The 13,698-nt window shown below is 59.6% G+C and overlaps 1 protein-coding gene across 2 annotated transcripts in view; it reads right to left on the bottom strand.

Moving 5' to 3' along the window:
* FLT4 (fms related receptor tyrosine kinase 4) overlaps positions 1–13,698 on the bottom strand; it is a 39,942-nt gene that overhangs the window by 21,835 nt on the left and 4,409 nt on the right. For both annotated transcript variants that reach the window (XM_044777505.2, XM_044777506.2), the window contains exons 2-8: positions 4,419–4,515; positions 3,534–3,778; positions 3,234–3,346; positions 2,950–3,112; positions 2,615–2,754; positions 2,124–2,292; positions 1,690–1,807 (exon numbers count right to left, since the gene is read on the bottom strand). In XM_044777505.2, the coding sequence (XP_044633440.2) occupies positions 1,690–1,807; positions 2,124–2,292; positions 2,615–2,754; positions 2,950–3,112; positions 3,234–3,346; positions 3,534–3,778; positions 4,419–4,515 (1,045 nt within the window). The remainder of the gene's footprint in view (positions 1–1,689; positions 1,808–2,123; positions 2,293–2,614; positions 2,755–2,949; positions 3,113–3,233; positions 3,347–3,533; positions 3,779–4,418; positions 4,516–13,698) is intronic.

The following is a 13,698-nucleotide window of genomic DNA, read 5'->3' as shown; positions in this document are numbered from 1 at the left end:
ATCTCAGGCAAACCTGGTCACCACCCCAAGCCCCGGTGTCCTCCTCCAAAAACAAGGGGCACAAAACACACCATCTCAGAGGGGTTTTGAGGTCTAACCAAGATGCGGCATTTGGTGTCAGCACCGTGCTGGACACACTGAGGGTGCTGTGCAGCTCAGGACCAGCTCACCTGTCTGTCCACTAGATCTCCATCCATTCACTTACTCATAATCCTCACATGATGACCCAGAAGAGAGGGCCCCCGTGGGGCTGTGGTGACCACTAGTGCCCTGGGGCAGGTGTCTTGGGTAGACAGTGGGGCCAGCTGAGCACTTTTTGGAGGCAGGTGTTGGCCAAGTGAGAAGAGAAAGGCCAGGTGAGATGGGAACAGTGAGAAGTAGCCAGCTGCCTAAGGATCTAGCCTGCGCTGGACCCCAGCTACAGCAGAGCTGGCCAGCTGCCCAGAGCAGGGTCAGTCTTGCCGGCCTCGGAGCGCAGGGACAGGACCCCAGGTGTCTCCAGGAGGCCACACCTGTGAGGAAGGCTCCAGGCTGCATCAGCGCCCTTCAGGACCCTGCCCCAATGGCCCTGGTCCCACATCAGGTGCCCCAATGGACCCCAAAGTCTGTAGCCTCAGAGGTTAGCATCATACCAGGACCAGGACCAGGGCATCCTGGGACCTTCCCAGGAGAAGCCTGCTTCCAGCCTACTGCCAGTGCGTTGGGGTCCCAGCTAAGAACGTGTGGGGCCTCTGCTTGGCCAGCATCAGGCTTTCAGAAATGTCAGCTTGACTGGAGAGAGATGGCTCAGGCTGGGAAGGGTGAGGCTCCTCTGGCCAGCTGGGAAAGGATGAAGCAAGGCCCCTCCCAGGAGGCTTGGGGCTCAGATGGGAATGCCCTTCCTCTTTCCTGGCCTGTTTCCTCATCTGTACCATGGGGGTCAGGCTACAGTGTGAAGTCCCAGGGTTGGGCCACATGGACCACTCAGATGGCCTGAGGGTGTGTGGTGGGTGCTATGTCTTCCTGAGCTCTTGGGGAGCACCCAGCAAGGGCGGAGCCACCACTGAGGGACCCCTCACTGACCCTCAGCACCACAGTAGAGGCCTTACTCTCAGGTCACAGACCAGCCCACAGGCCTCCTGGGAGCGCTCGCTCACTGCCACACAGCTCAGGCCCAGGCAGGGCCTGGCTCCTTGACGGTTTGTGGAACCCCTGTGGCATGTCTGAATTTCTGGTTAGGAGAGTCCTGGGGGTGGCAGCTTGTTAGGTGGGAGGCCTAGGAAACCTGGCCATTGCTGTGGGGCAGGCCAGACCTCCCTGACACCTTCCAGCTGGCAGGGCCCTCAGAGATGGTGAGCAGATGCAGGAAGCAGTTAGATAAAGCCCACCACACCCACACATGAGCAGAGGCCTGGTTTACACCCTTTCACAGTTTAGTAGCATCCCAGGCCAACTTTCCCCCTGGCTGAAATGATGCATGATATGCACATTCCTTAGTGTCTTCAGAGGGGCTCCCTACCCGGGATCTTGGGGAGGAGGCCCAGATGCAGGAACTGGTCCCCACGGGGTCGGGGTGCAGGTCCTGACTGGGGGGGATGGGTCCCCATGGGATCTCGGGGCACAGGCCTGATGAGGAAGATGCTGCCCTCCCCTCCCTGTGGGCCGTCCTGCTGAGCCTGGGTAGTGGAGGGGCAGGAGCCAGGGAGGTACCACTGGAATTCCGGCGGGGGGTACGCTGCCAGCTTCACGGGCAGCTTCACCAGCTCGTCTCCTGCTGTGGCCTCCAGGACAGGACCCTTGAGCCACTCGACGCTGATGAAGGGCTTTTCTGCCAGATGGGAGGCATCAGTGTAAAGCCAAGGCAGGTGTCACTGACACACCACCACCCAGGGATTCCTCGCCACCTCCAGCAGCCAGATTTCTGCACACTAGGGCCTGTCCTGCCCTCTGGGGTGTGGGAACAGGGCAGGCCATCCACTCATGGCCCTCCCTTCCCTCTGGCTGGACTCCACACTGCTTGGGTGTACCATAACCTCTGACCCCGGGGCTCCTGCTGCATAAGGACCCTTATTCCCCAGGCTGGATGACTGATGCTGACCCAGCCCAGGCCATGCTGGACATGACCACCTGACCTCAGGCCGTACCGTGCACAATGACCTCGGTGCTCTCCCGGAATCGCTGGATGCCGTTGTTGGCCTCACACACGTACGGGCCCAGGTCGTGCTGGCTGACGTTGTGGATGGTCAGGATGCTGGAGAGCTCTGTGTGAGTCTGCTGGGAGCGCCGCTCTGGCACCCACTTACCCCGCTCTGCCTGCCCGCGCCCAGAGGAAGCCCAGGGTCAGAGCAGGTGGGCTCTGGCAGAACTGACCACCAAATGCACACACCCCAGCCCAGCCAGTAGTGGCTCCAGAAGCCTCGGACCCAGACCCAGAGTTTTCCTTTGGGTAGGAAAATTCCCCCATCAGACTGGGGCTCCTGGGGCTGCTGGGTCTGCACATTCTCTACACAGAGGCCAGTGTGTGCCCAGCCAGGGCGGGCATGGACAGTGAGTGTGGACACAGGACAGGTGTGGGCAGTGATGGGGACTCCTGGGGACAGTGCGAGCCCAGCCCCTGGCAGGGCTGCTGACTTACCTGCTTTCCTGGATAGTCCCAGTCGAAGGTAACGCCGGAGTTGAACTCGGCCCACACGGTGCAGTTCAGGACCAGCTTCTCCCCAACCAGTAGCTCCAGCGACTTCTTGGGGAACAGCTGGATGTCATAGAGCTCGTTGCCTGGTGACATATGCACAGTGACCCCCACGCCCCTCACAGGATGGTGCACACAGAGTGCAGGGCACAGGACGCCCACTGAGACCAGCCATGGCACCTATGTGGCACCTACTGCCCCATTCCTGGGAACTGGGGTCCCCATCCTTTTCCTGCAGTCCTCCTCCCAGAACCTCCTCCCTCGCCCTGGGCGGCCCCTACCTGTGATGTGCACGAGGAAGGGATTGGAAAGGAAGGCCTGGCCGCCCCAGGTGGTCTCACACTGCAGGTACAGGGCGTCACGCAGCAGTGGCGTCGGGACCCTCATGCCCCGGCGGTCATCCCACACCACATCCTGCCCATCAGGCCGCAGAGCTGAGCTTTGCTGCAGGACAGGTAGCCGTCAGGGCCTGGCAACTCCCTTCCTCCTGGCCACACCAGTGGCGCCTTTCCAGGGTGGGGAGAGGAGGGCCCAATCCTGGGGTGGGGTGGGGATATGGTTGTACCGAGCGCAGTGTGACGTTGAGGCCGGGGATGGACACCAGGCAGGGCACCCACATGGAGTCCTTCCTATTGACCAGGAGCGTGTCTGGCTTGTTGATGAACGGCTGCTCCAAGTCTGAGAGGAGGGGGAAAGTTGTGCCAGAAGAAGGCAGGGATCAGGGGGCCTCTGCCCAGGTTGGGTGGCAGGGTGGCCCCACGGGGTCAGCAGGCCAGGAGTGGGGGTACAGGTGCCAGCCGTTCCTCTGGGAGCCCAGGCCCTGTGCTTGCTTCCTGGCAGCTGTGGGAGTGGGTGGGGCCCTCACCTCTCACGAACACGTAGGTGCTGGCCGCAGTGGTGCCCTCGATGCGGGCCTTGATGTACTTGTAGTAGCAGCGGTAGCAGCCCGTGTTGTTGGCACGGGCCTCACGCAGCAGCAGCACTTTGCAGTAGGGCCTGGCGTCCGTGCCCTCGCAGTCTCGCACGACCCCCGTGTCCTCGCTGTCCTTATCCTCTGTGGCTGGTGTGTCCTGAGCCCCTGGCCAGGCCCACTCGAGGGGGTGCTGCCCCCTGGCACAGGACATGGGAGGTCAAGAGGGGCCCCAGCTGCAACCCCAGAGCCTCCCTTGGGGGCCAAGCCTTGCCCAGAGCTTGTCTCATCTGGAGGTCAAGACAGCCCAGCATTTGTGCACACACTGTGGACCCAGCCCAGAGGGAGCGCTCCCTGAGCCCCTGGGCCTCTGCCTGGCTCCTGGGCCTGTGTGTGGCAGGATGGCCTGCAGAGAAGCCCAGGCCTCGGATCACAGCTGGGGCTGCAGGGAGGACACCATCTTGGGGCCTGTGTGGGTGACGTAGGGTCAGTGTGGGGTGACCCAAGGTCTACTGAGTGATCTGGGGTCAGTGCAGATGACCTGGCTAGTGAGGGGTGGCCTGGGGTCAGTGTCGGGTAGCCTAGGGGTGGGTGCAGTGCGACTGATCAGTGGTCCATGTGGAATGACAAGGGGTGGGTGCAGGTGCCTTGTCTGCAGCACAGGGGATGGTCTGCCCTCCAGGCACCCACACCCAGGCTCCCTGGGAGCCCCCCTAAGCCTTGAGGCCTCTGCCCTGGGGAGGGGCTGCTATGTGGGTCCTCGGCCACCATCTCCTGCCTCCTTGGCCTGCCAGATGGGAGGGACCCAGGCCCCTGCTTCCCTGACAGGGGGCCAAGTACCTGCAGGAGATGGACAGGCTGTCACTGGAGTCAATGACGTACGTTTCCTCCGTGATGTTTAGGGCCGGGGGGGTCATGGAGTAGCCACTCGCCAGGCCTGGGGTGGGAGACACGGTTAGCGTGGTGCTGGTCTGTGAGTTCACATGACGATGCTGATCGGCCCTGATGGGCCTTCCCTGCCCATGGGCCTGAGCAGCACCGACAACGCTCCAAGACAACTGGGAACCTCCACCTCATGCTGACCCTTGCCCCCTGCCCCCTGCCTCTGGCTGCAGATCAGCCCCAGCCCCAAGTGAGCCCTGACCCAGGCGTGCACAGAACCCTGACCTCTGGCCCCACATGAGCTGAGCTGCCCGCATGAAGGCGATGGGAGACCACAGGGCTCGATCTACACTGGGGTGGCCTGGAGTGCTTCACCTTGGCATGGCGACCCCACATGTCTGCGTAATGGCCCTCCTCCTGACCTGCAGACACGGTCACTACCTGTGAGGCGGGCTTGTGCAGCAAAGACCCTCCCCAGACATCAGAACCGATGGCATCTGTTTACCCCTGAAATTCTGCCCTCTTGTGACCAGAATTGCGAACTTGCCCTCTCCCATGTCTCATGGAGTCCACCTCGGTGTCCTTGGCTCCACCAGCGCCCCCTGGCTGCCCCACCTCCTCCAGGCCCCCCCTTCCTCAACCTCCCCATTCTTCCCACAGGGCTCGTCCCCAAACACAGAAATAACTTTGCCTGGCTTGGTGGAAAACCTTCCTGAGGCCCTCCAGGACCCTGGCCTGCTGCCCACACAGCTCCTTGCCCACCATCCTCCTCCCAGCAGGATGGTGCATGTGTGTGTGTCAATACGTGCACATGTGTATGTGTGTATGTATGCATGTGTGTGCATGTATGCACGTGTCAATAGGTGTGATCTCCATTGTGAGCGTCTGTATCTGTGGGCTTGGAATCCTGTGTTTGTGGGGCTGGTGTGCGAGTGATGGTGTGTGGCTTTGTGTGTGCATGCCAGTGTATATTTTTGACATGTAAGTGTGTGCGTGCACATGGCCTTGTGCATGTGTGGGACCCTGGTGGGGGTGGGAGCAGGCCTCGGGGGAGGTCTGGACCTGGAACTCTGGCAGATGCATCCTGCCAGGACCATCCTGAGACAACAGGAAGAGAGGACTGTGTGGCTGGGGGCCCAGGGCTGCGTCCTGTCCCTCCCCCCAAGTCCCTGTTCTCCTGGGGGGGTACAACCCACTCTCTTGCCCCAGGACCAGCCTCCTCCAGTCCCACAGGTCCGGCTCCTCTGCCCTCCGCAGCCCAGCTCCCTGGGCCCAGAGTCCTGCCCTGGCAGCCAATGGGGAGGCAAAGCCTGGGACCCGTCATCGTCATTGGTTCTACACCACCCTGACCCCAAGTTGCCCTAGGAGATGGCACCTGGGCAGCAAACTCTGCACACCAAGAGCTCATCTTGGCATCAGGAGGACAACACAGCTAGCAGCCAGGATCTGGTCCCCCCTCCTGTCTCTCCCTGCTGGCCAAACCCTTCGAGGTACCACACTAACATGGGTCAGAGGTAGAAGACTCTCCCTGAGCATCTAGTCCTATTGTACAGACAGGAAAACTGAGGCCCTCCAGCCAGATTGTGCTGCCACCCTCAGAAGGCAGTCCTCGCCTGGCCAGCTGCTGTGACCGCTGCAAGATCCCTCCTTAGCCTGAACTGAGTGGGCCCCCTCCTAGTACTCAGGCAGGCGGCCCTGCCCTGGCCCCAAGGTGGAAAGGCAGCCCTGGGCTCTGTCCCCAGGGGCCTTCTCCATGTGGGCTCTGCCCGCAGGTCCACTCCTCGCCAGGTGGGTGCCCAGCCCTCCAGGCATACCAGCAGGGCCTGGGCACTCTGCAGCCCCCACTGCACACCCTCGGGGTTGCCGGGGAGACAGCTCGGTGCCACAGGAGGAGGCAGCCTCACCAGGGCTGGAGGGAGCTCCCTGGGAGGAGGCTCCCCTTGGGTGGTGGGAGGCCGGAAGGAATCCCTAGGAGGGCACCTCTGAGCTGGACCTTGAGGGAGAAGTAGGATTTTCCAGCAGAGGGAAGTGAATAAAGCCACCCAGGCAGACAGCTGGCCTCGAACTACAGAAGAAGGTAGGCTTGGGTTTGGACCTGCGGGAGATGTAAGAACTGGCTTTTGCATGGACCAGTCAGGGGTCAGGCTTGAGATCAGTGAGTGGGCACCAGAGCAGAGGTGTGGTAGCCAGCACCCACCTGCCCTGGGCCTGTGCATGCCTCACGGCGAAGCCTGTGGTGTTGCCCATTGGCCCCCTGGAGGCTGAAAGTCCTCTTCCCTGGGGCGCACATCTGGCACCCTCAGCTATGGAGCTGTGGCAGACATCAGCGCAGCTTCCTTGGGTGGCTCTCCTTTGCTTCCAAGATAAAGCATGGCACACCAGGCCTCTCCCTCTGTCTACTCCCCTTCTCTCCAGCTTCAAATCCTGATGCATCTCTGAGAGGCATGGACCTCTCACCATCATCCCAAAGTGCCAGGCTTTTCACATCTTGAAATCTTTGCCTTCCTTATCTCTTTGCCCAGGACATTTGAACTTCTCTCCTCCCACGGAACTCCCTCTTTAGGGTCTAGTTCATGAGTCCCTTCCCTAGGGAGCAGTCATCATTACTCAGGCAGTGTTAGACTTGGGCTCCTTGGGGCTCCTGGTTAGAACACTTATCATACTGAATTGTGGTTTTCTGCTCATAGCTGAACAGAGGCTGCATTTTATTCATCTTCCTAAGCCCAGTGCAGAGGAGATGAACACCAAAGATTGAGGGGGTGGATTCACGAATGGTAGGATGGATGAGGGGGGATCAGAGGAATAAATGGATGGGTGGGTTGGTGGATAGGTGGAAGGATGAGTGGACGGATGGATGGGTTGGTGGACGTATGAGTGGGTGGGTGGGTGGGTGGATGGGAAATGGAGACTGTAGGAGCTTCCTCTCTAGAGGCTGCCACACCACCACAAGAAGCATCCACATCACTGTACGAAACAGGAGGACCATCCATCATGCTTACTAACCCTTTTACCCTTCTGTGTGAGCCTCTCCTTTGTTGCCACATTTCCTGACTTGCCCCAGTGCCCCCTCTTCCTTTGTTCACTTCCACTGGGCAGCAGACTTCACTGTAGACCTCACTGTCCTCCTCCCTTCTTCCTGTTGGAACTGAAACCTGGCCTTCTGGGGACACCGAACATGCCAGGCATCGGACAACTCCTCATGGCCAGCTCCCCTTCTCTGAGGGCACTACCCACTAAAGCTACCATCAGCTGCTGTCCTGGTCACTTCCCCTCATTCTCTGCTCCCGGCTCTCCCACCTCTTCCACCCCAACTCAGGCCGTTCTCCATGACTGCAACATCCACATGGAGGACTCGCCAGCACCCTGGCCTTTGCAGTCCTCGTCTCTACTGTCCTCCCCCGTCTCCCCTCAGCCCCTCACTTCCTGGGAACACCCTGGACCTGGTCCTCACCAGCAGCTGCACCATCACTCACTGCCTATCTTCTTGCACTTCTCTGTCCCCATCTCCTCTGCCTCTTGCTAGGTGCCCTTATCCCATCACTGCTAAGTCCTTCAGCTTCATCAAAATTCAGTCCAGGGACTGCCCCCCCGCCCCCAATCCCTGCCCTCACCCCTGACCTGGCACAGTGTGGCCTGCAGCTCATGGCCCATCATCCTGATTGTTCCTTTGCCTCTCACCTGCCATCCCCACCCCTGCAGCGCCACCATGTCCCTCAGTGGTGCACTGCTACAGACACAGCCCCAGCCCCGCGCTGCTGCCTCCGCTTTTTTTCCTGTTGGCAGACATTACATGGGCCCTTGGGCTGCAGTTCAGGGCATTCCCTCCTCCCTCCCAAAGCCATCCAATGGAGACACCTCATCTTCCCACATCCAAACCCCATGCTCCCAGCCTGGGCCCTGGAAACCTCTGACATTCCTGCTCCCAAGGCCCAGCCCTCCATCCTGCCAGGGATCCCAACTCCCTGGACCAGACTCCTGCAGACAATTCCTTTCTTTTTTGATCACTAGTCTTTCTCTATGGAATCATCTCCTATCTTATAAACAAAACCCCCAACTCCTTGACCCCATATCCCCTTCCAGGCACTGTCCCCTTTCCTACTCCACATCATAGCAAGAGCTCTGCCCACTGTGCTTCTCCTCTACCCACTGAGATGAAGCCCCCTCCTCCGCTTCATGGAGCCGCTGATCAGGGCTTCCTGTGACCTCCATGCTGCAGGACCAATGGGCGCTCGAGGGCAGGGAGCAGAGCTGTTACCTTCTCTGCTGCCTTCTGTGAGCTCTCTCTCCCCCATCTTCCTCCTTCCCCTCTGCCCACCACCAAACATTGTCACTCCTTGCTCTCTCTTCTCCACTGGTCTTTCTCCTAAGTGTCCAGATACCTGCAAAATCTCTACCTCCTGCCCAGACCCCATCTCTCAACTTGGGCCTTAAGTATCCAGCTGCCATTGCGCTTGGCCACCCCACAGACACCAGAGGTCCACATTACCAATGCTGAGCTCCAGTGTTGGGTGGATGGATGGATGGATGGATGGAAGGATGGCTAGCTGGATGGACAGACAGATGGATAGAGGGATGGAAGGATGAGTGGATGTATGGTTAGATGGAAGGACAAGTGGACAACAGACAGACAGAGGATGGATGGATGGATGGCTAGATGGAAGGAAGGATAGCTAGATGGAAGGACAGACAGACAGGGAGATGAATAAAATGATGGACAGATGGAGGGATGGATGGAAGGATGGGTGGATGGATGGATGGATGGAGGATGGACAGAAATGGAAGGAAGGAAAGAAAGACGGGTGGATGGGTAAATGGACTGATGGGTGGGTGGATGGCTGACTGGCTGGCTAAAAAGACCTCTGACGTCTTCCTTTGGGTTGGAAGTGTGTCAGATCCTGCCATTCCTTTGAAAAGCTGTTCCCAGTTTCACAGGTCAGGCTCCCTGGTGACGGCATGTACCCCATGCTGCTCAGAGGCTGGGGCAGATTCAGGCAGGAGGGCTGCCATGCCCAGAGGCTCCATGCTGCCCAGCCCCCACCTGTAGCTCGGAACAAGGCGCATCCTTCCTGCCTGGTTGTTGTCTGTCCCTGCTGTCCTTCCTTTCGCAGCAGGAAGCGCTGTCATCCTGGCCTCTGCCGCACTCCCCCCTGCCTTCCTGTTCCTGGCCCCGGAACTGGCTTCTTCCTTCCCCTGGCCCATAGCCCCGGCCCCCTAGCCTGCAGCAGAGTGTCAGGGCAGGCGCCGGGCTGAGGTCAGCGAGGCCAAAGCACACACCTCCTCTTCTCTCTGTTGTCAGCAGCCTTGGGCCTCAGGGACCCTGGCGTCAGCCTCCGGTGGCTGACTGTGGGAGCAGCACACACGGGGCCCAGTGAGGGGTGGACAGGAGGGGAGGGAAGCCCCACGGGTTAGGCATGGCCTGGTAGTCACTGCCTCAGACTCTCACAACAGCCAGGGAGAGAGGGAGGGATCATGAGCACAGTCAGCAATGAGGAAACTGAGGCTCCAGGTCCCCCAGCAGTGGTGGCTGGGTAGCTGTGCAGGAGCCCAAGTCTGGCCAAGTCCAGGCCTGACCCTGTCTGGGGCCCAGACCTCACATCCCTCCATCCCTTTCTTTCCCATTGTCACCTGGACTGCTGGCCTCCCCGCCTCCCTGCTACCCAACAGCCTCTTTCCTGGCCTCCAATCTGTCCTCAGCCCAGAGGGGCATTGTGGCCTGAGGACACCTTCACTGGCTCCAATTGTCCATCTGGAGTGGTGCACGCCATTGGCCTGGCCTCCAGGGTGGTGCCCCCCACAGGCCCCGCCCTCCTGGCCAGCTTCACTCGCAAGGCTCCTGCCACGGCTAGTGTCCACCTGCTGAGCACACCAAGCCATCACCCACCTCCCTGCCCAGGCTCAGACTTGTCCTTTGTCCTTCCCTGCTTTCCATGCTGGTGAACTGTTGCTCCTGCTCAGGCCTGTGCAGCCTGCTCAAGCCCTGAGGCTGAGGGTATCGCTTCACCCTGGCCCTGACCCACCGCAAGGGGAGTGTTTGTGTCATCAGCTGGCTCCTGGGGGCCAGGATGTCATTGGCTTATTGCTCTGTCCCCAGGTCCAGCACAGTCGACCCAGGGATGACGTCCTGATGGTTGGGGAGTTCAGGGGTGCCCCTCCATGCTCTGGCAGAGTGTAGCAAGAGAGCCCCTGCACTTGACAAGTCCTTCCTGTAGGCTCTGTTGTGGTCACCCTGAGGCAACAGGGCTGTGTGGCAGTCCTGCCAGTCTGACGCACACTCTCCTTAGCACCTGTGCTCAGGAGGACAGAGGCAGCAGAGGCCAGGTCTGTGGCTGCAGACTGGGGCCAAGCTGAGTGGAAAGCATGTGGGGCAGCAGCCAGGTGAGGCTGGGCTTGGGGTCTTGGTGGCCCTGTCCCAGGGCTGTAGAGTAGGGGAGACTTGCTCCAGGGCCTTCTCCCTTCACTCTTGGGGCCAGGCCTATGCAGAGACGTGGCGGGAGGTGCAGGGGTGTTCTGTCCTAGAGTCCCCCACAACTTCCCTGGCAGCCTCTATGCCCCCAGAGGTCAAGGGCCGGTCAAGAGGCCGTCAGTCCCCCACCCCCTACCCTGCAGGAATGACACGGCTGGGGTGGGAGGGGCTCTTCTGGGTGTGCCTGGAGCCCCCTGAGGCCGGCTGCAAGTCCCACAATGCCACTCTCTGGCTGTATGACCTTGGGCAAGTCCCTTCCTCCCTCTGAGCCCCAGTCTTCCCACTTGTGAAATGACAACTGTCCCCAGGATTACCAGGAGCCACACATGACAAATAAAACAATATCACATCAGGAATCATGGTAAAAATAAACTGTTGCTGGCTCATGCACACTGAGCCCTTTGCTGTCACCTGCCTGCTGAGTGCTGTGCGTGTCACAGCTGTTGCCTCTTACTGTGACCCTGTGCCGTGGTCATGGTGTGGAGTGAGAGGTGAGAGCAAGTCTTGCTGGTGGGAAAGGTGTTCACGTGAACTGGAATGGGCTTTGCAGACTGAGCGGGAGGGAGCTTACTGGCCCAGGAGAAAGGCACGGAGGGCAAAGGAACTTGTGCAAAGACCAGAGTGCAGGTGCACTTGGGCCATCAGGTAGATGGAACAGATGGAAAGTGGTGTGGGGCAAACCGGTACTGCCAGTAATAAAAGACGCTCATATGCTTTGACCCCCAAATTCTGCTTACCCCAATACATCCTGTTATGCCAATAATAGCAAACACATATTTAGCACTTTCCGTGTATGAGCACAGCCCACACACTTGTACATACCACACTCCTCTATGCCCATGAGGAGGTACAATTCTTGTCATTCGACAGAAGAGAAAATTAAGGCTCAGAGGTTAATTTGCTAGTCAGAGATTACCTTTGGGAAACAAGATTATGGGAAGCCGCTGTTTCCTCTATACATGTCTACATTATTTGTATCTTGCAGTTTACCAAATATAAAGCTCTGTAAACACTGCTCTCCCTCCTGCTAGGTTCGCCATCCTAGTGGCAGTCACCTGCCTCCATTCACTCCCTATGGCCAGCTCCTCACCGAGTCCTGTCCACCCTCAGAGCCAGCACCAGAGGCAGGGCCAGGTGCTCCTCTCCCTGCCGCCCTGGCCCAGCACTGTCCACGCACAGCGCTGAGACACCTCACAGGGGATGCCTCAGGCCAGAGCCACTGTGAGACAGGCCGGGGCTGCCCCTCCCCAGGTCCCTCCACTCCACCTCGCTCTCTGGCTAGCCTCAACATCCTCCCACTGGCTCACCACACCAGGGCCTCCCCACTGGCCCAGCCCTCACTCACTGCTCAGATATCTTTCTAGAACACAAGTCCCTCTCTGGCCTAAAACCCTTCCTGGCCTCTCTGCTTCAGGGAGGTGGAATTCGAGTTCCTCACATGACCCCCCCAGCCAGCCTCACCTCCCACCTCCCTGCCACCTGCCTGGTGCCTGCTTCAGCTGCAGAGTCGCAGACTGAGGCCCCCTCCTCGGGGGCCCCCACACGTTTCTGCAGCTCCAGCTCCATGCAGCGGGTGGCTCGTTGCACTGGATGGGTCCTCAATGCAAGGACGCAGGCTTACGCTCACCTTTTCATGGGGGCATAGCCAGTGTGGGAGTTGGTCTGTGATTGCCCCTGCCTGGCTCTGAGGATTCAGGGAACAGAGGGACATCACTCAGTGCGTGGCAGGTGTGGAGGTGAGGGACGGAGGCACGCATGTCCTTCACTGAGGGAGGCACACCAGCCAGGGGTGGACCTGGGGGAGGCGGCGAGTGTGTGGGGCACGCTGCTTTTGAAAGGTCTCGGGGACGGCAAGGTAAAAATGTCCACGAGGTGGTCAGGAATTTAGGAGCCCAAATGCCCACCTCTCCAGAGCTTTCCCTGGGGAATGCCGTGCCTGCCCCTTCTTACCCCGTTGGCCCCATGCCGTCTGGGACCAGGCACCAGATACCTGTCACCTCCCTCAAAGCTGCTCGAGCACCTAGTGAGCCATTCACCCTCTGCATCAACTTCCTAATCTCCAGAACGGGCACAACAGGCTGATGACACAGGGTGAAGCCTTCATGCACCCTAGTGTGAAGCAGTTTGATTAAGCATTTCACATCGAGGTGTGGCTCCTGCGAGGTGCTCCCCATGTGCCAAGTGTGTGTGTGTGTGTGTGTGTGTGCACGCACGCTGCTTAATACAAACGAGTTTCCATTTGGCAGAATTCAGGGTAGCTTTGAGGATGGTGCTTTAGGTTGGGTGCGGGTAAGAGCTTCCCCCATGCCCCATGAAAGCCTGGACCTCCGCTCCTGGGGACACAGCGGGGGGTAAGAGGCCCCTCCCACCCTAGGAGACCCCTCCCACTTGGAGCAGCACCACCCTCTGCCTACAGTTCTTGGCAGCCTCCCCAAGGGCAGGGTGAAGGGCAGAGCGTATGTGGAGCAGGAGGAAGGTCATGCACTGAGGCTGGGGTGTGTGGTGGGTGCAGGCTAGGTGGACATGGGGCTAAGGATGCCCTTGGGCCCCCAGCAGGAAGAGCCAGTACCACCAGCCCTAGAAGCCGGTGCTTATCACTGAGGGGCTGCTGAAGGCTCACATCTGTGTTTTAGAGGGGCCCTGCTGGGGCAGCAAGGAGGCAATTTCTGGAAGCAGGGAGCAGTGGTGAGGCTGCATGGGAACCAGGGCTGCCTAATTACCCCCGGGAAAAGGCGGGGGCACCCTGGCAGATGCTGAGCTCTGAGCATAGTGCAG

This window comes from Equus asinus, chromosome 9 (genome assembly GCF_041296235.1).
Source record: "Equus asinus isolate D_3611 breed Donkey chromosome 9, EquAss-T2T_v2, whole genome shotgun sequence".
Classification (NCBI taxonomy): domain Eukaryota; kingdom Metazoa; phylum Chordata; class Mammalia; order Perissodactyla; family Equidae; genus Equus; species Equus asinus.
Note: the sequence above shows the minus strand (reverse complement) of the source record. Positions and strands in the feature narration are given on the sequence as shown.